This window comes from Poeciliopsis prolifica, unplaced genomic scaffold, assembly GCF_027474105.1.
Source record: "Poeciliopsis prolifica strain line A6 unplaced genomic scaffold, Auburn_PproV2 SCAFFOLD043, whole genome shotgun sequence".
Classification (NCBI taxonomy): Eukaryota; Metazoa; Chordata; class Actinopteri; order Cyprinodontiformes; family Poeciliidae; genus Poeciliopsis; species Poeciliopsis prolifica.
This window is the reverse complement of record NW_026562418.1, coordinates 3,867,913-3,892,685: the sequence shown is the minus strand read 5'-3', so window position 1 is coordinate 3,892,685 and position 24,773 is coordinate 3,867,913. Positions and strand designations below refer to the sequence as shown.

General features: G+C 39.3%; 1 protein-coding gene across 1 annotated transcript; it reads left to right on the top strand.

Moving 5' to 3' along the window:
* Nucleotides 1-1,297: 1,297 nt before the first annotated feature.
* Nucleotides 1,298-24,390, top strand: LOC129376336 (NACHT, LRR and PYD domains-containing protein 5-like). The gene is made up of 22 exons (XM_055055942.1): nucleotides 1,298-1,345; nucleotides 1,438-1,701; nucleotides 1,797-1,833; nucleotides 4,633-4,728; nucleotides 5,942-6,010; nucleotides 6,546-6,588; nucleotides 7,293-7,524; nucleotides 8,176-8,445; nucleotides 8,539-8,575; nucleotides 9,850-9,907; nucleotides 10,196-10,426; nucleotides 10,549-10,783; nucleotides 10,875-10,928; nucleotides 11,014-11,280; nucleotides 11,377-11,413; nucleotides 12,853-12,908; nucleotides 14,041-15,781; nucleotides 16,913-17,089; nucleotides 17,963-18,139; nucleotides 22,102-22,278; nucleotides 22,739-22,891; nucleotides 23,457-24,390. The coding sequence occupies exons 1-22, from the start codon at nucleotides 1,321-1,323 to the stop codon at nucleotides 23,488-23,490; spliced, it is 4,470 nt and encodes a 1,489-aa protein (XP_054911917.1). The 5' UTR covers nucleotides 1,298-1,320; the 3' UTR covers nucleotides 23,491-24,390.
* The last annotated feature ends 383 nt before the right edge of the window (nucleotides 24,391-24,773 follow it).

Below are 24,773 nucleotides of genomic sequence, written 5' to 3'. Positions count from 1 at the left end.
TATGCAAAATAATAAAAAATAATATTGAGTCTATTTGGTAGATTAGTTCTCAGTGTTTTGTTAATAAATGTTAGTGTTAAAAATGTTTGTTGTTTAAAAAGTTTGATTAAAATATGCAAAAATAATAGTGACTGTTTTCTTAACAAGACAAATACATAAAATTAAGCAAGTATAAGGCCTACTTTCCTATTTCATAGGGAATACTAATTGCAAAAAACAAAGGAAATCATCCTACAAGACATTCATCTTTTTAAAGTTAAGCTAAAATATGAGGTTACAGATGGTAGTGAATTAGGAGTCGTTGTGAAAATAGGACTTTGAAGTAACCACATTCTTTTTTTTTTCTGGCTAAATCAATCAAAAATAATGTTTATTTTTTTTATTCTGTAAGTTTGCAAACAACACTGCCTTTGATGCCAATATTTTCTGAGGTTTCAAAGACTCCAGGAATGTTCCTTCACTTGTCTGTATGAAGATATTCTGTACACTCCTTTAAGATAACATCTGATATAGTCAGGCAAAAAACCTGACCCTGTCACACAGGGTCCATCAATTCTAGAGTTTCAACATCTGTGAGCTGGCATGATGATAACATTTGTCTACCTTCCCTTATCTGTTTTATAAAGGAATGGTTGAAGGACCGTCTGGACGATCTGGACAGCAAAGAGTTTAAGTTATTTAAATGGCATCTCTGCATTCCAGAAAAGTCTGATGTTGATTTCAAACCAATCAAAAGGAGACATCTGGAACATGCAAACATATTGGACACAGTAGATAAGATGTTTCAGATGTACACCACAAACACCAAGCAGGTGGCAGAAAAGATTTTCCAGAAGATCATTCCATACCAAGGACATGTAATTATAATTACCTTTTTTACCTACACATGAAGCTCCTTAACTCTCATCAGAAGGACTATGAGTTCAGAGAAGATTTTCTTGACTGGTATAGTGCTAATAATGAATCTTCTTCAACTATGGCAGGAATTTAAACTTTGGCTTCTGGACAAATTGGAAGACCTGAATAAGAAGGAGCTGGAATTATTCCAGCGTCACCTTCACAATGCAGATGAATCAAAGGATGGCTTTGGACCCATCAAAAGATTCAAGCTGGATGGTGCAGACATACTGGAGACAGTAGATGTTATGACTAAGACGTACCACCCAAAGACCAGGGATGTCACAAAGAAGATCCTGAAGAAGATTGAAAGCAATAAAGGTCTGTCTGATGAGAGAAACTTGAAACATTAGAAAAAGCTCCTGCTAAACATTTATTCTGATTCCCAACAGACAAAAAGTTAAACCTGTAACTGAGGAGCAGATGAATTCATCTTCTCCAAGTGAAGGTACAACCAGTATGGCTTCCATAATCTGGCCTTTACAACTTCACAAAATTCCCATCAAGGAACTGCAGTGAAAAGACTATTTCTGCTTACAGAGAACGAGCTCAACAGAACTGTTAGTTACTTTTTGAGGAAGGTACCAAAAGAAACTTTGACAAAACTCATAAAGGATCTCATTAGTGAAAACATCTTGAATCCATCGGAGAAGGAGGAAATCTTTCGAAACCACACCAGACTAAACATGGCCACCTGCTTAGTTGACATAATGAAGGACAAAGGAAACTCCAAAGAGCTGATCCGTTATATTCAAACCAAATATCCACAACTATTGTCTGAGGAGCAGTCACCTTCTGACCCAGGTCAGTCCACAACTTTCTAATGACAGCTGTTTCTCTTTTCTTTACTACCATGGCTACAGCTAAACACCATCTCATGTTGTTTTAACTTTCTCCAGGTCAAGAGTCTAGTGAGCGTCGCTTCTCTGGAAACACGTAAGTTCAACAAGTTCTTCTAAAGTCCAGATTGAAATCAAATTTCTTAAGCTGGCCTTCCAACATTCTGATCCAATCATTAATTTGAACTAATGTCAGCTTGTTTTGGAAGTTAGTCAATTAAATTCCAAGTATGAGGAGTAGGGAGGGATCAGTGGAATAGCACAAAGTAACTAGTAACAAGTAAGTTCAACAATTTCTTCTTAAGTCAAGATTTAGATGACATGTTCTCAGCTGACCATCTGGTATTGTCACCCAGTCAATCATATACTATAGTACCAAAAGTATTTGTCACCTGACTTGACTCACATATGAGTTTAAGTGACATCCCATTCCTATTCCACATGGTTCAATATGATTTTGGTTCATCATTTGCAGCTAAAACAGCTTCAACTCTTCTGGGAAGGCTGTCCACAAGGTGTAGGAGTGTTTATGGGGTTTTCTGTCCATTTTTTCAGGAGCATATTTGTGAAGTCACATACTGACATTGGACGAAAAGGCCTGGCTCGCAGTCTCTCTCTAATTCATCCCAAATGTGTTCTGACGGGTTTAAGAGCAGGCCAGTCAAGTTCATCTACACCAGACTGTGCCTTATGTCTTTATGGACCTTGCTTTGTTCTCTAGTGCTCAGTCATGATAGAAGAGGAAGGGGCCCACTCTAAGCTGTTCCCATAAAGTTGGTAGCATGGAATTGTCAAAAATGTCTTGGTATGCGGAAACATTCAGAATTCATTTCATTGGAACTAAGTGGCCAAGCGCAGCTCCTGAAAAACAACCCAACACCAAAATCCCTTCACAGTTCCATGCTGGAATTCACTGAGCTCCTGAGAGTTAGCCATCCTTTCTCAAATGTTTATAAAAACAGGCTCCATGCCCATGTGCTTAATTTTATACACCAGTGACCCTGGAAGTGTTTGGAACATCTGATTCCGATAATTTAGGCGAACAAATACTTTTGGCAATGCATTGTATGAACTAAGGCCCAATTGGTTTGGAGTTTAAGGAATTCTGTTTCAAGAATAAGGAGCAGAGATGAATCCCAGGAACAGCACCAGGCTGGTTTAGATTGTATTTCCCTGCCAGATTCCAGTAGTTCCAAGCACCAGGATTACTTGCAGACCTCAGTGGCCTGTCCTTGAGTATTTTTTTCTTGATTATACATTTGCTTCTATATTAGATAAATTTCCACTTTTGTGCTGATGATACTAATCCTGATTAATTCAACCAGTTAGGTAGATTACCATTACTACTTGAGCAGGACCTCTGAAACAGAAACGGCTTTCTCAGTGACTTGATCTGGATGGTGTTAAATCAGCCTCCGAAACACATCTAAAAGTTGCAGGAATCTGGTACCTGGAGTGGAGACCTTGAGAAGACGTTGGTTCCTTTCTGACCAGCAACTCTGAAACCGAACCTGTGCAGGAATTCATTTTTATTTGTGTTACCCGTAAATCTGGTTTACGGGTAACATCACCATAAGGTAATTCGCTGCTACGGGAAGACTACCATTCTTCTGAGCACAATTGGAAAACTATAATTATTTATCAATGGACTAATACCAATAGCTTGATGTGGAGATGAAAGATACAGCAGACTGCTCATGAGTCACAAATGGCTTATAATTGCCTGCTCTGCCAGCTCAGCAATCTTTATGGAGAACCACAGGATTTTCGGGGACACTTTCATATCACATCACGTCTCAGACACTTTCTTAACTAATTTTCATCTTAACTTTTCAAAATGCTTTAACTGAACTCAACACAAAAATACTCATCACATGACAAAGAAAAAAAAATGGAACTAAAAGCTCATGTACGCTTCCGTGACCTTTGTTAATTTTTTTCTGGAAATAGTTCTGTTCAGGGCCATTTCTATTGCTTTATCAAAACTGAGCAGTTTGTTTTCGTTTTTTTTCCTAAAGGAATGTCTGATTCAGGACACAGTAAGTCACCTTACTGACAAAATATTTAAGAATTAGCAGACGTGACTGAAAAAACTAACCAGGTAGTTTCTCTATATTTTTGTGTATTTATTGCATCCTCATTTGCTGACAAAAGATAAAGAATTGTTTTTCCCTGTTTCATAAAACTCACTGGCCCCAAAGCTTGTGCTAAGCTTTGAGTTGCTTTCTTTTATCTTTGGGAGAACATGTCTGTGGTTCAGAAAGTTGTTGTTTTTTTCTATGGCTGACTGGTTCATTCTGTCTGTATGAAGAGAAGAGCCAAGCAGAGGCAGAGCTGTGCCTCGAGTAACAAGATAACAGTGTATGCAGGAGCTGCTCTGGCCAAAACACTGCAGAATCTACTGAACAACATCTATAAGTTGTTTTTTCCTCTTTTACACATCATCAAATAGTGAATCTCCAAATTAGGTCCACTTGGGACAACAAATCCAGTCTCATATGGCTCTTTGTTATGTGACTCTATCACTGCATGAATAATGCAGTTGTCCAAGGCGCTTTCGCAATACGGTTCCAATTTATGATTTAAATATAGACAGACACTAATTGCATATCCCATAATGTTGGAGATTGTACCTCCAACATTAATTTTGTCTATTTAAACAAACAAATAAATAAATATGTAAATACTACAAGGTATTTACATATTTGTATCCAGAAAGAATTTAGGAATCTGCAGTGAAATCCAACCAGATCATACTGACTCAAAATGTTCTAAACTGGTCACTCTCTCCTCCTTGTTGGGATGAACATCATTTATTTTTTTCACAACATGTCAGTATTAAACTACATAATATTTTCCATGTGTTTTCTTTTTTTTTTTTTTTTTTTTTTTCTAGAAACCCCCTCACAGCAGCACCTGCATCCAGCGAGGAGAATTTTGTGGAGAATTGTGTGGACCGCTGCTGTCCATGCCTTAGAAGTATTTTGGATTTGTAAGTTCTCTCCAAACCAGTCTTCATTATGGCAGCGGCTTTGTTTATAAAAGAGTGTTATTGTTTTCTATTTTCTCAGTTGAATTTAACATAGGCAGTTTGTTTATTTCAATTAGTGCTCCTTTGACCCACCGATTTTCTGATGCTGTAAGCCGTGAGCGATTGTGCAACGTTGGTTTTGAATTACATAATATTTTTAGACGCATTTTTGTCCCACCTGTCCTTTCGGGATTCTGTCCTTTTAAGACACACGCACATCATTCTGTTAGACCCGGTTTTTGCAACAATGATAAACTTTAGAGTTATCAGTGTGTTAAAATCTGATGGTTAAATCTGAGGTTGGCGTCAGGGGACCGGTGCTACAACTTGCAGTGGAAAATCATCGTTTTTTAATGAAAAAGATTAGGAAGAGCAGATTGATCCCACAAGGCAGTACTGCCAGTGCTGTGTTTTGGTACAGAAAACGCTGAGCCAAAAAACAACTCTTAGTGGTTAGTGTACATTCCCACCCTTGCGCCTTTGATCAAGACACATAAATCAGGATCAAAACCCTGAGTTCCTGTATATACAAGCATCCAAAATGAGCTTCCTTCATAGGGATGAACTCAGATATAGATATTTGGAGAGGAGTGGAAAATCTGCTGGTTTTCTGGTCCTTCTGATCTGATGGCTCTTTTGTGTAACCAGGTTTTTGTGTGTTCATAATTTCTCCTCAAGTGCTTTTTGAAAGTGGGATCTGGAACTCAGTGGGGTTTTACTTGATTAAATAAAAGAAATAACAAAAACCAGACCTTTCTGGCCTAAAACACCTTAACTTAGAATCCTCCTGAATGAGATGATGAATGTCACTAGGCAGGGGGGAGTTTAGGGTTCTCTCCTGGCCATGTTGCCCCCAACAACCCATTACCTGCCAAGCATAAGACAACTAATGGATGGATGTTTTTTTTTTTTTCTCTGAAGAGTTTTTAGCGGCGCTAGTGGCTTGCATTTTTTCGACAGTAGACTGACAGGAAGGAGGGCAAGGAGGGGGGAGAACATGCGGCAAAGGTCGCTGGGCCCGGGAATCGAACCCGCAACGTCCGCGTCGAGGGCTGAGGCCTCCAAACAAGGGGCATGCTAACCCCCTGCTCCACCACAACAATGGATGGATGTTTAACCTGAATGTGAGAATGTAAATACTCACCTGAAAGCATTTTCTGTTTGGTTTTCTCAGAATTTTCCAAAAGATTCCCCAACATGACGATGACAGGACACATCAAAAATCTGAACCTCAGAAAGAAGGGTAAGATTTTATGCACATCTCCTGTCACCACAGAGCAAAGAAGGGATCTGTCTGTTGAGAGTCTGCAGGCTCCTCTGTTTGACATAAACTTTTATTGTTTTGTTTTTCTGTCTTTTCTCACAACTTGTAAAAGTACAATAGCTCAACTGAAGTTGATGTTACAACTGTATGGTTGGTCAATTCATTAAGAAGACAGAAAATTATTCTTCTGCACACTGAATTCAGCATGACTAAAGTGATATTACATGATTTCAGGAGATTTAATGGACTCTTTGAGTCAACTCTTAATGTTCTGGTTCTTCTAGTCAGATCTTTGACGTTTGTAATGAAGTATCCAGACGGGTTTATGGAAGCTGTGATAAAATCGATCCAGATATTAAATCTTTTCTGAATGATTCAATAAAAATATTTTAAACTTGTCTACCTAAAGGCTGGAACATGATTTCAGCATATATGATTTTGGCTAATCTTTGGTAGCAGATAATATTTCCTTTAAATTTGTCCTTCACTAATGTTAGTATTATCTTTTGACCAGAAAAACCATCGAGGAAAGGCAGGAATTCAGGAACAATTATAACGTAAGTCACCATCCATCATCTTCAATCTTGTTGCCAGAGGGAGCAGTTTGAAAAGTTACACAATAAAAAATTAAGGACTAGGTTCTCAATAATTTGGTTATTTCAGAGTCATAAGAGGAAAAAAAGGGTGTTCGTTTTTTACACCAGTTGGATCACTGGATCATATCACGAGGGGTCGAATAAGCCCCATCTCTCCAAGCTAAATATTTTTTTTCGAAAAACAAATAGTTTTTTCAGGAAATTAAATGCTTATGTACTTCAGACCTAAACGTTGAATTTGTAACTAAATATTTAGTATCCAAATTAATATTTGTAAATTTGTAAGCTACACAATTGTTTGGAAAGCTAAATATTTATTCATGTAAAAATATGACTGAAAAATTTACAAAAATTTTTTGGCTAAATAAACATAAATATTAATAGAATATTTTTTTTTACTGAGAAACATCACAAACAGCACACCTTATGATGCTGTTGTACAAAGTCTAAGTCTTGTAAGGTAAGGTAGTACAGGAGCCTCTGAAAAAAAAAATTCCTCACTTGTGTTGAAGTTCATTATGTATACTTCTTTAAGCTAACATCAGATTTAGTTTTGGTAGGAATCCTGATGCTGTGACCAAATACTCCACCAACTCTGGGGTCACAAAAGCTGTTAACTGACTCATTCATGACATTTATCTAAAACCAGTTATCGGTTTTTAAAGGACAAGCGATGGCAGAAGGAGCGTCTGGATGAACTAGACGACAGGGAGCTGATGCACGTCCATCACTACCTTCACACTGTAGACGAGGCTGAGGTCGGCTTCAAACCCATCAAAAACAGCGGGCTGCAGGGTGCAGACAGACTGGACACGGCACATCTGATGACTGAAGCAGACAGAACAAACACAAGGGAGGTCACGAAGAAGACCTCCGAGGAGATTCAGAGCAATAAAGGTTTGTTAGATGGAGAGAAAATTTTGAAACATCAGGAGAAGTTTTTCTGCTGAACATGCCTACTTACGTTAAGTTTCCTTTTAAGTTTTACCAACTCAAGTTATCTCTATCCACCTCAAATTACCAGGTTTATCCAACTCAATATATATTGCTCGTCCAACTCATTATTTGTCGAGTTTATCCTACTCAGTTTATTACATTTTTTAACTGAATTCATTAAGTGAGTTTAAAATGGCAAATTCAAGTCACTCTTGATCAAATCATTTAGTTTACTTCAGATAAAGAAGGGAACTAATACGAAATCTCTTTTTACAAGGGTTTTTTTTGACTCAGACAGCCTTTATTGAGAGAAGTGGACAGGAAAGTGGGTGATGACAGAGAGAGAAGACAACAGCAAAGATTATGAGAATTTAAGACGACCTCATCGAGGACAAAGTTCTCCTTATGTTAGCTAGGAAGAAAATGAATTAATGAGATACATATGAGTCCATAAAATGAACTACAGCCAAAAACACTTTTTAGTGTGTAGAGGTGCAGATTACTCCATCATTTACAAATGACGGTCCAACAAGATTCTAAAACCAGGCCTTTATTGCATGGCAAAGCATCCATCAAGGAACAGCAGTGATGTCTTTGTGTTCCTGCCTACAGAGAACGAGCTCAAAATGATGCTTCTGGATTTTATGAGGAAAGTACCTAAAGAAACCTTGACACAACTCATAGAGCATCTCATGAGTGCAAACATCTTGAAGTCATCGGAGAAGGAGCAAATCCTTCAAAACCACACCAGACTAAACATGGCCACCTGCTTAGTTGACATTGTAATGGAGAAGGAAACCAATGCCTCCAAGGAGATGATTCATCATCTTCAAACTATCGATCCACAACTGTGGTCTGAACTACAGTCATCTTCTATCACAGGTCTGTTCACAAGGTTTCTACTAGTCACTGTTTTTCTTTTCTCTAATTCTATGATTAAAGCTGAACACTGTCTGCTGTTTATCCATTTTCTAGGACAAGAGTCTGGTGAACATCTCTTTGATAATAAAGCGTAAGTTCTAAAAGTTCTTCTAAAGTCCAAATTCAGATCAAGTTTATTTTAACATCAACCTCTGAAGTGACCTGATTACTCTGTGTTGGAGAACCAGTGACATGGCATTATCACTATGTCTTCCTGGATACCATGAAGTGTAAAATATTCACAAATTTTTACAAACACAATTATTAACGGATAAGTTAGGGGTCTGTGTTAAGTTTCTACCATATGACAAATAATTTCAGAGTGACTTATTTACCAAGTTCTAAACTGATCAATCAAGGGACTGGAACTTGATTTCAGCATATCTGATATACACCGCACCGGGTCCAGAGCAGTTTAGTGGGAGGGGTGCTTTTGCTTAATTTGAGGGGGGTAGACTAAACAAACTTTTACTTTAATATAAATACACAAACAAACTTTTATGTAACATTTCAAATAAAGTAGCCATGTTTATTTAAATAAAATAAACAGTAAGGATGTAAACAGTGACATGAGTAAAATGTTGAGTACTTAAGCTCAAATTTGCATAAACATTAACTCATATGTTGCAGAAATCTAAGGTTTCCCATGAAGTCTATTTCTTTAAATGCAAAATCAAATTGACTCAACTAAGACTAGAAATAATATTACTCAAGTGAAGGAAAAAAGTACAGTGCAGTAAAACTATTCTCAATTCATCCTTTCCCAAAAAGGAACTCAAGTGAATCTAACCAGAACTAACCACTTTTGAACATAGATGTAAAAAATATTAGTCATCTGTTCACTTTAAAAAGCTTAATGTGATTTATTGGCATTAGCTAGTCAGTAAGCTAATGTTACCTGCATCCAACAGCATTAATCAACTCACTCGTTTTGTATGGGGGGTGGACTGTGCAAAGTTCTTTGACTTTTGCTAGTTGCCTGCCATGATTCTAACACACACCAGAATGCCATTCTGCACAGCATCAGCATGTCTCTGTCGCAACTGACTGGTGTTGCATTAAAGGTGGTCGGGAAAACATGTTAGCAATGGATTAAACATTTGTAATGGCTGACAGAGGTGCGAGAGACAGAGGGACAAGTATTGTACCAAAGCAAGGTAGGAATAATAGAAAGTTGGCCACAATGAGGTAAAGATGAAAGAAATACCTTCCAGTCCAGGGGGAAGCTCAGCTGACTCTGTGGGTGGACAATGCCCCCCAATGCCCACTCATCTCACCAGCCCTGGATGTACGCTATCTTCTGCAATAGATATTTTCTTAAAAAATGTACCTTCAGTAAATTTAATATCATTTTATTACTCATAGAGCCTTCAAGGACATGAAGGAAGTCTGGCAGCAAAAATCTCCTGAAGATAATGATGTTGTAAGTCACCATCTTTGTCTATGAGCTTAATGCCACCAGATAGCCTGAGTTTTGACTGATTTCTGTAAAGTTAATTGCTATGCTCATGTTATTTGGGAATAGATTTTCTTCACTTGTTCTTAACAGTGTGTTTTGTAAACTGCTTTAAAAAAACATCAGACATAGTCATGCAAAAAACTTGAAGCTGTGTTCTTGGACCCACCAATTTTGGAGTCCTAATAGCTCATGACTGTTTTGTTGATAAAATTTATCTAACTAACCTCATTTTTAAAAAAAAATTATATCAAGCAATGGTTGAAGGCCCGTCTGGAAGACCTGGATAGCAGAGAGTTGAAGTACTTCCAATGGTACCTTCACACTTTACACGAGTCCGACGTTGACTTCACACCAATCAAAAAGAGCCGTCTGGAACATGCAGACAGATTGGACACAGTAGATAAGATGTTTCAGATGTACACCACAAACACCAAGGAGGTGGCAGAAAAGATTTTCAAGAAGATCATTCCATATGAAGGACATGTAATTATACTTTTTTCTGTATTGCCTCCAAATAGGAATGTCATTAACTTCTCTAATAATTAATGAGCGCAAAGATTATATTTACCGATATTCTAACAGGGAATCTTTTCATAAAATGGCAGGTGTTTAAAGTTTGGCTTCTGGATATTTTGGAAGACCTGGACAAAAAGGAGATGAAGTTATTCCAGCATCACCTTCACAATGCAGATGAATCAAAGGATGGCTTTGGACCCATCAAAAGATCCAAGCTGGATGGTGCAGACATACTGGAGACAGTAGATGTTATGATTAAGACGTACCACCCAAACACCAGGGATGTCACAAAGAAGATCCTGAAGAAGATTGAAAATAATAAAGGTCTGTCTGATGGAGAGACAAACTCGATCAAGAGTTTGTTCTGAAACGTCAGAACGAGTACCTGCTAAACATTCATTCTTCTTATCAACAGACAAAGTGACACTTGAAGAAGAGGAGCAGATTACTCCATCATCTCCAAATGAAGGTACAGTTAGATTCCAAAATTCGGCCTTTATTGCATCATGAAGTTCCCATCAAGGAACTGCAGTAATTTGTATTTCTACTTACAGAGAACAAGCTCATCTGGATGCTTAGTTACTTTGTGAGGAAGGTACCTAAAGAAACCTTGACACAACTCATAGAGCATCTCATGAGTGCAAACATCTTGAAGTCATCGGAGAAGGAGCAAATCCTTCAAAACACCAGACTAAACATGGCCACCTGCTTAGTTGACATTGTAATGGAGAAGGAAACCAATGCCTCCAAGGAGATGATTCATCATCTTCAAACTATCGATCCACAACTGTGGTCTGAACTGCAGTCATCTTCTATCACAGGTCTGTTCACAAGGTTTCTACTTGTTACTGTTTTTCTTTTCTTTAATTATATGGTTAAAGCTGAACACTGTCTGCTGTTGTTTACCCATTTTCTAGGTCAAGAGTCTGGTGAACATCTCTTTGATAATAAAGCGTAAGTTCTAAAAGTTCATCTAAAGTCCAAATTCAGATCAAGTTTATCTATGCTGCCTCAGCAACATTGGCTCCCAATCCCTCATAGAAATTAAAGCCTACAGCGTGTTCCAAATTATTATGCAAGTGATATTTTCTCAGATTTTCTTAAATGGTCAATGCAAATGAGGGTCAGGATAATTTTCAAGTCATGAACTATTATATTATAAATCAAATTTTACTGAACGAAGCTTCCCATGAGAGCAGTATGTTTTTTTAAATATAAAAAACTCGAAATGCACTCTTCCAAATTATTATTTACGGCGGATTTTTTAAACATTTTATGAATTATAAAGAAGACTCTGAAGGGGCCGACCAGCTTTCTCTCTCCCCATGATTTGGGCCCAAAGCATGACTCCACCACCTCCTTACTGACATCACAGCCATGTTGGGACGTGGTGGTCCATCCACCACCAATCCACTGCTGTGTCCATCTGGGCCATCCAGGGTTGCACAGCAGTTATCAGCGAACAAGTTTGTTTTAAAATTAATCTTTATGTACGGCTGGGTCCACTGCCATCGTTGCTGTTTGTGAGCTGGTTACAAACAGCTGTCACAAATTAATTACAGTGATTCAAAGAGCCCTGACACACAATACCATCTATAAATGTAATAGCACAACAAAAAAATGAAACTTTATGAATCTTAAATCCATTCTGCATAATAATTTGGAACACGGTGTAATTGGTTTGGGGTTCAATGTATAATTTTATTGAATTTGCAATATGAGAAGTAGGACACATCAAAGAAACAGCACCAGCCTGGTTTAGATCATACTTGTTTCCCAGATTCCAGTACTTTTAGCTCCAGGATTATAGATGAAGTACCACAAGTTTGTGTTCTTGGGTTTATTTTCTCAATTACATACATGCTTCCACATGTGATAAATTCCCACTAAGATGTTTTGTTTATGGACATTTTTTTTATATATTATTCAAAAATTATGATGAATCCAATCAGTTGGGTAGATCACCACTCCCACTGGACCAGAATATCTGAAGCAAAAACTGCTTAGTCTGTCACTTGATAAACATGGCAATAAATTGGCCTCTGAGACACATGTAGCAATTTCATGACACTGGCCATTGAGGCCTTTATTTGAAGAGGCTTCTTGAATTATAGGCTTTCTACCTCAGTGCCTGAAAACAGAGGAAACAGTCAGTATATGCAGGAGAAATTAACTGTGCTGATGTTTTGGTTGAGTAGTGTGTTTTCTGGTGGGGTCTTCTTGGCATTTAGAGAGGTTTTCTCTGTGTGTGAATATGATGTGATTTCATTTGTTTTCCAATTCTTTAATTTATTTTTGGATTTTTGCTCCAATATTAATTGCTTCCTTTATGAATGAATACAAGTGAAAGACAGTAGATTTTGTAAATAAAACCATGAATAATGTATTTTTAGGGATAAGACTGAGAAACCCCAAGTAGAGGAGCAGCTGGAAGGCCAACAGGACTCAGGTAAGTAATGAAAATCTTTTAAACTGAAACTGCCAGTAGCTGTTGAAAACTTCTATAGAGAGAAGACAAAACATACTTGGTTGTTTGTATATATGTATATTACCAGGAAACTCAAGAGTTTATTTCTGTATCAACCAAATCTAAATTATAGCTTGTGTGATGAACCATGGCCTCTCAGACTATATCTATGTTTTTCATCTCTTTCTGCTCAGTGAAGCACTGTGGGAAACATTTGGAATCTTTGTAAAGCCTGAATATGACAGGCTTTACAAAAAATTGACTCAGATGGAGTCCAGAACTCTGCATAAAAACAAAGTTATGAAATGATATGAAGAATAGGGGTGAAACTGTCTGATACATCAGTCTTTATTTTATCCTCCAATACCTGGACTCAGAAAGTAGACAGAGAAAGCAATTCAATGTTTATCACATCATTCATTCATAACGTGATTATTATATCTTCCTAATATGTTGTGAAGCACCAGCTTGCATAATTTTGAAAAATCTTCAAATTCTTTCCATATTGCATTAGCAGCTTGGTCCATAGATGTTATGTACAAAGTTTCAAGTTGATCCACCTTATAATGTGGGATCAATGTGTTCCTGATGACATAATCAAAACTATGTTATAGCAAAAAAAAATAAAAATCTAGGCAGAAGTGGGCGTAGCCAAAGTAAACATTGTTGCAGAATCATCTAATGTTTAATGTCCCAGTAAGATTCTCAGTGTAGAACTTGAGGTTTAGGAGTTATTACCCAAAATGTATTGTACTTTGTTATAGTGTCCACTAAGTATTGGGAAATCTGAAGACTTTTCTCTAAGCAGCAGTAAGGTTTTTCAACCAGAGCCTCACTAGCTTTACTCCAGTGTTTTCTGCTTTTTCTGGCCAATATGTGTTAGCAGAGAGGAATAAAAAGAACAAAAAATTGTTCCACAGAAGCAGGAGAACGGCCATGCCCTGACTTGCCCATCTACTTGCTTCCATGGGCTTGGAATTTACTGTGAATATATTTTGCATTATAATCTGTTGATGTGACTTTATATACAGACAGCCATCTGATAGAATCAGTAATAGTTTGTATTCTTTATTTTTTTTAAGTGTATCATGTTTTTGTTTGTCTCTTCATTCAGATATTGTTGATCGGCGTCAAAGTGACCTTAAAGAGTCTCTAAAGAAGATGTTCCTATATCTCCGTGAAGACGTTGTTGAAACTCAAAATCAGACCTTTCAGAATCAGATCTCCACAGAGCTGTACATCACAGAGGAATTGATTGGAGAGATCAATGATGAAAATGGAGTCAGACAGATTCAAACATCGTCCAGGAAACATGGATCAACAATCGGACAAGAAGACATTTTCAAACTCCCTCCTGGAAGAGAGGAACCAATCAGAATAGTGATGACAACGGGTGTGGCTGGAATTGGGAAGACAATCTTAACACAGAAGTTTGTTCTGGATTGGGCTGAAAACAAAACCAACCAGGATATCCACTTCGTATTTCCATTCATTTTCAGAGAGCTGAATGCCTTGAAAGAGAAAACATTAAGCTTGGTGGATCTTGTCAATCTCTTCTTTTCTAAAAACAAAGAAATGTGCAGCTTTGAACACTTAAAGGTTTTGTTCATCTTTGATGGTTTGGATGAGAATCGCCTTCCTCTGGACTTTCGGTACACTCAAATCCTGACTGATGTTACAGAGTCCACTTCAGTGGATGTCCTGCTGACAAACCTCATCAGGGGGAAGCTTCTTCCCTCTGCTCTCATCTGGATAACCACGCAACCTGCAGCAGCCAATCAGATCCCAGGTGAGTTCATTGACATGGTGACAGAGGTCAGAGGGTTCACTGACACACAGAGGGAGCAGTACTTCAGGAAGAGATTCAAAGATGTGCAGCTGGCCAGCAGGATTATCTCCCACATGAAGACATCGAGAAATCTGAACAGCATGTGTCACATCCCAGTGGTCTGCTGGATCACGGCAGATGTTCTGGAGAATGAGCTAAAGGTCAGAGAGGGAGCAGAGCTGCCAAATACTTTTACTGAGCTGTACATTAAGTTCCTGGTGATTCAGAAGAACATCAAGAAGGAAAAATATGGTGGTGGAGCTGAAAATACGTACATCAGGCAGATGGTTGGGTCTCTGGGAAGACTGGCTTTGGAGCAGCTGCTGAAAGAAAAATTTGTCTTCAATAAATCAGACCTCAAAAAAGGTGACATTGACATCAAAGACGCCTTGTTGTTCTCAGGCGTGTTCACCGAGAACATTAAAGAGGAGAAAGGTTTGGGCAAAACTTCAGTCTACTCCTTTGTTCATCGAAGCATCCAGGAGTTTCTGGCTGCAGTCTACATGATTCACTGTTTTGCCATTAAGAACACAGAGGTGATAGAGAGCTTCCTAAGAGAAAACCATAATTACTCATCTTTGGATGAGTTCCTGAAGAAAGTCATGGAGAAATCCCTCAGGAATAAAAATGGCCAACTAGACCAGTTTGTTCGCTTCCTTCATGGCCTCTCTGTGGAATCAAACCAGAACCTCTTAGGAGACCTGCTGAGGAAGACAGAGATCAACCCTGACATCATTCAGAGAATCATCAAAAATCTGAAGGAGATGAACACTGATGATATCTCTCCAGAGAGAAGCATCAACATCTTCCAGTGTCTGACAGAGATAAATGACGAGTCATTTTTTCAGGAGATCCAACAGCTCTTGGAATCAGGGAAGAAGCTCACAGAGAGCCAGTGCTCAGCTCTGGCGTACATGATGCAGATGTCAGCGGAGGTTGTTGATGAGTTGGACCTGGAGAAGTACAACACATCAGAGGGGGGGAAACTGAGACTGGTTCCAGCTGTGAAGAACTGCAAAAAGGCTCGGTGAGTCAAGAAGTTTTCATTCAGAACTAGTGTACTCCTGTTTATTATTAATTCTACAAGTTGCTTCTGGATGCTTGTTGGCCTTCAGCTACTTCTTTAGTACTTTGGTCTTTTTCAACCATATATTTACTTAGTGCCAGTTCAAAACAAATGTCCTCTTGGAACATTTAAGAAAAAAAAATTAATCACACAAATATTACAATTGGTTCTAGTTATTAAAAGGTTGGGTAAGCACCCGGAATTATTCAATTTATTTCAAAGCATTTCTGTCTAAGGAAAATGTACATTTAAGACATTTTCCTCATCCTATTTTTCCATCTTCTTTACAATGCCTTAAGGTCTTCTACTTAAATCTAGCATTTCATTATCTGTATCTGAGGCACCAATTGAAAAATGTAAATGTTCAGCTCACTCATGACGGTGCTGCTTTTTTTTTGTTGTTTTTTTTTTGCTAATTTAAAAGTGTCCCACGTTTTCTTTGTTTTCATATTCAGTTGCAATGAATAGAAGACATTGAGAACTAGAAAATCTATATTGTATATGAAAGATCCAATCAGCCACAGCTACAATTTAGAAGTAAAATATCATAATATTTAAAGGGATCTTAAAATATGTAAGATATTTTGATATTTTACGATATGGCCCAAAGTGGGCCATTCGTCCATAATTTGTCTTTTAGGATCTTTGTCCGTTTTAATAAAATCACTTCATAGAATCTTGGACCATTAAAATAAATACTTCATTGCAGTTGTTGCCGTGGAAAATAATTGCTTTCACACAGAAAACCCTGTTAACAAATTTTTCCTCTTCACTCTAATTTCCTCTGAGTTTGTAAATGAGAGCAAGAAGTTTGGTGATTTGTTTGGCTTCAGAAAAAGTCATTTCTGGATGAGTCTTGTGGGGGAAATGTTTATCCAGACAGAGATCGGCTGTGAGTTGGGGAGCAGTGTTGAGGCTAGGGTTCTCTGAATGCCGTCTCTCTTCCAAGAGTTTAATCTTGAACAGTGGAGATTCTGTTGTGGCAATCTCAGTAAAACGATATCCAGATTATATGATTTAGATCACATTTTAGTCTGTTTATAATCTAGATTGTCTGATTTAATCAGAACTGACTTTTTTCTCTAATCACAGACTCAGTGGCTCTGATCTCTCAGAGACTGAATGTAAAGCTGTGGCCTCAGCTCTGAAGTCCACCCCCTGCCATCTGACCGATCTGGAAATAAGTAGGATCATTGAACTGAAAGACTCTGGAATGAAGCATCTGTGTGAAATCCTGGAGAGTTCAATCACTAAAGTGACGATTCTGAGGTTTGTTTCATCTGTTTATTCAATAAACTCATTCACTGATACTTTAATACTTATTTTAAGTCATATCTCTTCATATATTAATTCAGGTTTTAAAGTGTTGAACTTTATATTTTACTCATTTCCACTTTGTTAGGGTAGAAATTATTATTATGTGATGAATTCATAAACAGCATAATGTAATGAAATAAAACAAACAAAGGCATCAGAAATGAAAATAAAATTGACTGCATCACCACATTCCTCCACCTCACCTTTGTTTTAAAGCTGTTGTTCCCTTGGAGTGGGTCAGAGCCTGACAGAAGAGAACATGTCTTGGAGAAGGGAAAGTGGGTGGACAGCAGCACTGGTATTGATGGGAGTGTTGGCGGAGGGTACAGGGATGTATGCACACAATCTAGATTAATAAATCTATCTATACATTAATTATTAGCGCCTCTGACTCCAATAGTCAATTTTGCGTCCTTCTTGCTACATAACAGCATATATTTATAGTAATTTGTGAAATCTCTTTCAAGTCTCCAGAGGAATCCCAGCCAATTCTTCTTTGGCAAATCTTTCAAACTATTTCCAATTCAATGGTCTTCTCGCATGAACTCTGGTTCAGCTCAGATTTTCAATGGGATTCAAGTCAGGGCTTTGTGCAGGGCAGTCAGTAACATTCACCCTGGTTTTCTGGAGGTCGCTCTTCACCAGCATCAATGAATGTTAGAATAGTTTTCATTCTGAAAATATATACATATAACATCAGGTCATCACGTTTTTGTCACTTTTATATTAGGTGAAATTAATTTCCTATATTTTTTGTAGTGTTCATATTTAAGTTTTAACATTGATCCTGTTGGCCTCATCTCCCAAACTGAATTCTTTACTTAGATTGAAGTGGTGCCAGTTGTCACAGATCAGCTGTGCTTCTCTGGCCTCAGCGCTGAAGTCCAACCCCTCCGATCTGACAGAGCTGGAGCTGAGCAAGAACTACGACCTAAAAGATGCTGGAGTGAAGGAGCTGTGTGGTTATCTACAGACTCCTCTCTGCAAAATACAAAAACTGACGTAAGTGTTCAAAATAGATACAGCTGATATTTCTGACATTAAAGTTTAGCTGTCACTGCACTGCATATATATGGACGATGATCTACTGATTCATGGAGAGGTCTGTTTTTTTCCTCTGGTTTTGTTTAGTTTTAGTGAAGTTGTTGTTTTAAAACTTCCTTTGCACACAAAAGCTTATAATGGTAAATATTTCTCACAGACTACTATAAATGCCATGGCATTGCAAAGTGTCATTGTTCTGGTCTGTAAAAATTAGGTCAAACCTTCTTGTGACAGAATGGGGGCAACACCCCTACCCCCACTAGGGAAGTCAGATCACAACATCGTTCACCTACAGCCACTGTACACCCCCCTGGTCCAAAAGCAGCCTACAACAGCTCGCTCCATCAGGAGGTGGTCCCCTGAGATGGAGAGTGCTCTGAGAGACTGTTATAACACCACGGACTGGGATGCACTGTTCAGCCCGCATGGCGAGGACATAGAGGGGCTGACACACTGCCTGACGGACTATCTGAACTTCTGCGCAGATGTGGTATCCCCTGCTAAGACTGTCCGCTGTTACCCTAATAACAAGCCTTGGGTAACGCGGGAAGTCAAAACTGTCCTCAACAAGAAGAAGGTTGCCTTCAGGAGAGGAGACAGGGAGGCCATGAAGGCAGCACAGCAGGAGGTGAAGCAGTGTGTGAGGGAAGCAAAAGACAGCTACAGGAGAAAGGTGGAGCAGAAGCTGAGAGAGAACAACATGAGGGAGGTCTGGGAAGGTGTGAGGACCATCACTGGCCTCAACACAAAGACCAGAGTCGTTGAGGGAACAATGGAGAGGGCAAACCAACTGAACAACTTCTTCAACAGGTTCACCAGTCTGTGCCCCCCCAACCCCCTCTCTCACTGCAGCCACCTCTGCTCCTTACCACACACCTCCCCACAGACAAGAAAACACTGACAACCCCCCACACACCTCAGCACAACCTCCACCCCACATCACCACAGACCAGGTCAGAGAACAGCTGAGGAAGCTCAAGCCCAGGAAAGCAGCAGGGCCGGACCAGGTGTGTCCAAGGCTGCTGAAGACCTGCGCTGCTGAACTGGAGAGCCACTACAGCGGATCTTCAACCTCAGCCTGCAGCTAAGGGAAGTGCCCACCCTCTGGAAGACATCCTGCATCGTCCCAGTGCCCAAGAAGAACAGGCCCAGCGAGCTGAATGACTTTCGGCCCGTGGCACTCACTTCACACCTGATGAAGACGTTGGAGCGGCTCTTCCTCGGCCTCCTCAGACCTCAGGTGGAACATGCTCAGGACCTCCTGCAATTCGCCTACCAGGCAGATGTTGGTGTGGAGGATGCCATCCTCTACCTGCTGCACCGGGCCCACTCCCACCTGGATAAGGGCAGTGGCACAGTGAGGATCCTTTTCTTGGACTTCTCCAGTGCCTTTAATACAATCCAGCCCCTTCTGCTCCAGGACAAACTAAATAGCATGGGAGTGGACCAGCACCTGGTCACCTGGATCCATAGTTACCTCACCAACAGGCCGCAGTATGTCAGGCTAAAGGACACCGTGTCTGACACTGTGGTCAGCAGCACAGGAGCCCCTCAGGGCACAGTGCTGGCCCCTCTTCTCTTCACCCTGTACTCCTCTGACTTCCACTACAACTCGGAGCTGTGTCACATACAGAAGTATGCTGATGACACAGCCATAGTCGGATGTATCAGGGACGACGGAGAGGAGGAATATCGCTGTCTGGTGAGGGACTTTGCTCCTGGAACTCAACACCTCTAAGACGAAGGAGCTGGTTATAGACTTTGGGAGGTCCAGACCAATGCCGAGACCAGTCGTACTAGAGGGAACGGAGGTTGAGGTCGTGGGCTCCTACAAGTACCTCGGGCTGTGGCTGGACAGTAAACTGGATTGGTCAAAACACACCAGCCACCTGTACGGGAAGGTGCAGAGCAGGATGTACTTCCTGAGGAGACTGCGGTCCTTCAACATCTGCAGCAAACTGCTGTGGATGTTCTACCAGTCAGTGATCGCCAGTGTCCTCTTCTACACCGTGGTGTGCTGGGGAGGCAGCACATCCAAGAAGGACACGTCCAGACTGGACAAACTGATCAGACGTGCCGGCTCTGTGGTCGGCATGAAGCTGGACTCTCTGGTGACGGTGGCAGAGGCGAGGACACTGAACAAACTGCTGGACATCATGGACGATAGCAGCCACCCTCTACACGCCGTCATCAGCAGCCAGAGGAGCCTGTTCAGTGACAGACTGCTGCTTCCCAAGTGCCGGACCAATAGATTCAAGAACTCCTTTGTCCCCCACGCCTTCAGACTGTACAACTCCTCACTGGGGGGTCGGAGGTGACACAGGACAGAGGGAAGAAGGAGTAGTTTTTCTACAAATGTGAACTCCATATTTATCAGGCCTAACCATACAGTGCAATACCATATCACTGGTCAATCTATCGACCAAATTGCTATAATTTCCTTTTGTGTTGTATTTATATTCTTTGTTTTGTATTTAATTTGTATTTTTTTGTATTTTGTGTATGCTTACTGTGTGCCACATTTTTGCCTGTGAGCTGCTGGTAACTATAATTTCCTGAGGGAGTCTTCCAAGGGATCAATAAAGTCAAATCTAAAGTCTAGTCTCTCTAAGTCTAAGTCAAAATGTAAACAATTAAGGCTAAGTACACAGAAGTGGAGAAAAATGTGGGAAATTTCAGGGAAGATTTGGGCAGCTGAGTTTTTGAGGAAGAAGCTAGATCAGGTAAAGATTGGGGTCTGGTTCAACTGAAGGACTGTTACCCTTTAGAGGTTGAATGAAATTTTACAAATCACTAATACTGTTAAGGAAGCAATGATGACTAAACCTTTCTGGAGAGGAAGGGACCAACAGTGAAGGGTACTAGCTGGAAATCTGTCAATAAGAAATCTCCTCAAAAATATAATGTTCTAGACTGGTGAAGGCTCTTTTTATACACTGGCAAACTATTTTTTCAAGTTAAGTAGGACTCTTCTAGATATGTAGAGCACCATTTTCTCTCAATTTTTTTATTATCCTGCTTTAAAAAATGCAGCTCTAAATTAAACCAGGGAACACTTCATATGGATATGAATCATATGGATAACTTAACTTAATTTCTAAGGAGACTAAATTGTGTGTCACACCCAATATGAACAAGAGCATGCATTTAAGAAGGGCTACAGATTAAATTGTTCCCTTCATCTGCATTTCTGAGATTGAAAGGAAATTAAACATGAAACAGATTCTTTATATGTTTTAACAGCATTGTTTGATAAAGAATACAATTTTGTCTCAGGTTTGGAATACTTAAAACAAAAACAAACTCGGTTTATCAAAAACTGATCAGACAGCACACGGTGAACGAACAACTCTGGAGGATAGACTTATTGCGATAGCAATGTAACAAAAGTATGCTCTGTCCCTGAATCCTGTGTAGAGCAGAGCACAGCACAAATTTTGATTGATAAGACAGTTGACTTTCAGTTCACGAGAGGACAGGACGGCTTTAATTTTGATTGGATGGAAAGAATGGCCAGTTTTACCACTGGATAACACATTAAATCCATTTCCTTCCAATGCTCACTTGATGCTGAATCAAGTGTTTTTTAGAATTTTTCATGAAGTGTCTGAAATATGTCCCAGATGTGTTGCAGAGTAAAAGCTGGAAAAAGAATATTTCTTATTGGCATATTTTTGTATGTGAATTACTGTTGTTCATCATGCAAATAAATCACTCAATTCCACCAAGTGGGTTACAGTCATTGTGGAAACAACCTGCCTCCATGCAACTCAACTCATCATTTTTCAATGACTTTTACATTCACTGAAATCTATTTCCTACTTTTTTTATTATTTATTTGTTCGGACATCAGTTTTAGCCTGCATCCTGATGTCTACAGCTCATGTTGTTTTTTTTTGTGTTTTTTTTTCTTGATGCAGATTTAAGGAGTGCAGGTTGTCAGAGATCAGCTGTGCTTCTCTGGTCTCAGCTCTGAAGTCCAACCCCTCCCACCTCACAGAACTGGACCTGAGTGAGAACAAAGACCTGAAAGATGCTGGAGTGAAGGAGCTCAGTGGTTTCCTACAGAGTCCTCTCTGCAAAATACAGATATTGAGGTACAAGTGTAGTTCAATTCATATTTCTATGAATAATTTTATATAATACAGCTGAAAAACAAAGCTCATATCTTCTATTCTAATAACTATATATGTTCATAATACCTATATAACCCAATACCTTTTCCACTAAGTTCTAATTCTGTGTTTCAGCTCTTAAAACACAGAATTAGCCATAAAAACATTCTCCATAATGTCATGTTTTTATGGCTGTGGAAATAATTGAATTTGTCCGTATGAATCTACATTTGTTCATATTTCCTCCAAAATTCTCTTTGTCTTAGTTGTTTAAGTAAAAACTTGGATAATTTTGCTACAGAAGCAAAGCTTCTACAGTTTAAGAGTTGAAGTCACCTGGTCTATGCTGAATGTCATTAAGATCAGTTCGTGAACTGGGTCTGTTGGACTTTTTTTAACCCATATCCTGATGGCTTCATCTCACTATTTGTCATTCTTTCAGACTGAACGGCTGCAGTTTGTCAGAGGTCAGCTGTGCTTCTCTGGCCTCTGCTCTGAAGTCCAACCCCTCCCACCTGACAGAAATGGACCTGAGCTACAACAACCTGAAGGGGTCAGATGTTCAGCAGCTGAAGGCTCTTGTAAAGGCTCTAAGGTCAGTAGTTGGCTGGTCCAGTGTTTCCAGTAGAGCTGCTGCTGCTTCTCAGGGAGAGGAGAATGATGAAATACTTCTTGAGTGGACATAACAATGTACAACAATCAACCAATCGGATGCTTGTTGCTTGTTGTGTACCTCTGTTTATGTCGATGTGAAAATAACTGTTTTTGTGTTCATCTTTTTAATCAACCTTCCAACATGTATAGTGTCAGTGGTGCTCATTCATCAACCCATGGTAGAATCAGATCTTGTCTCACCCGATCTTAGTTTTATCCAGATGGGTTCAGAGACTGGTTCCATATTTATGAACCTGAGTAAAACCTATAGAGAAAGCAAACTTGAGACAAAAAGTGTGTGCAGGCATAATGAAGCTCAGTGTGTTCACTAGGCCGCGTTAAGATCTGAGCGAAGAGGAGGCTGGCTCCACTCCAAAGCTGCTCTCTGAGCAGGAAAGAAGTCCTTGCTGCTCTTTCTACTGGTTGTGCTTCATCACTAACCGACGGCTGATGGAGAGAGGCTGGAAACACTCAGTGATTTTCTCTGTTGATCCTTTTCTCTGCAGGTGGGAACCATCTTTGTTAAGGGAGAGAAGCTGAACTGTTTCCTGATGATGAAGTTGCAGCAGAGTGAGATGCTACCCCAGATCGGGGACAAGTGTGACGAATAAGGCCAGATTTGACAATAAGATGCCTTTACTATGACTCTGGGGTCTTCTAATTTCTATTAGTATGAAGTAAATAATCTAGAAGCTTCTGATTTATTCTAGATTCTATTTTTCCTAGATTCAAGCTTAACAAGGGAGGGGTGAAGTTGAAAGAAGTAAAACCCAGCATATTTTTAGTTGTTCCAATTTATTTGCAGTGATGAAACAGGACTCTTGTTAAATTGAAAAGAAACAGTTGTCTTGTCTCCATGCCCTTTCAGAAAACGGCTAGTTTTCAGAAGCAGTCCTTGACAAGGTTTTAGAAGTCAAACTCTAAAATTGACAATGCAAAAAAAAAGACATTTAAAACTAAAGGGAGATGGCTTCAGTTCAAGCAATGACGTTATGCTTTGCTTTTTTTGTCCTATAGACCTTGATTGAATTTTTTTATTTCTGTGTCTAATCATGTAATTATGAAAAACTTGTAATTTTGGTAAGTTGATCTAAGCTGCATAGGCTGTAGGGGAGACTGTGGTGAGATGAGTCATTTTTAGTTTTTAGAATCGCTACAAGGCAATCTTAGTTTAATGTCTGCATGTATCTGCATGTATTTTGGGATGTTGAGCTTCTCTTTAAGCACTCAGAATGAATATAAACATAGCTTTTTTCATAAAATAACATTTTTAATAACATGTATCTCTTGGCTCAGCATACCCTGTGTAGGACAGGGATAATGTTGATACCCCTAGCCCTTCCACCCCCAACATAATGTTTTAGTGGCTTTGGGAAGTGAACATTGTTTCATAATTACAATTAGAGTTCCTTTTTTAATCGGTTTGCAAAGTTGAGACTCTGTGGCATCTAAGAAAATCATTTTAGCCTCTGCTTCTCCATCCTTTTCAGAAGTGCTTCTCCATCCTTTTCAGAAGTGCATTTTCTGTTGTCAGCGTATCTCTTCAATGTCGTTCTGACTATTTTATATGCATTGCTTCTGATCCAATAGACTTCTCCTCACTAACTTCACAGGTGGCTAACCTACTTGTTTTGTGCTTATATACACGAGGCATGATGTCCACTCTAAAATCATGAAAATGCAGAATCTTGATTTTATATATTGGAGATATGTAGACAGTGGCTAAAATATGTGCATTAAGTGTATTTTGCTCAGTTGGCTCAACCTACCCCAAAGCTATGATTCTGACTTTACCTTAGTCTCCCTTATAATTGACCATTTGA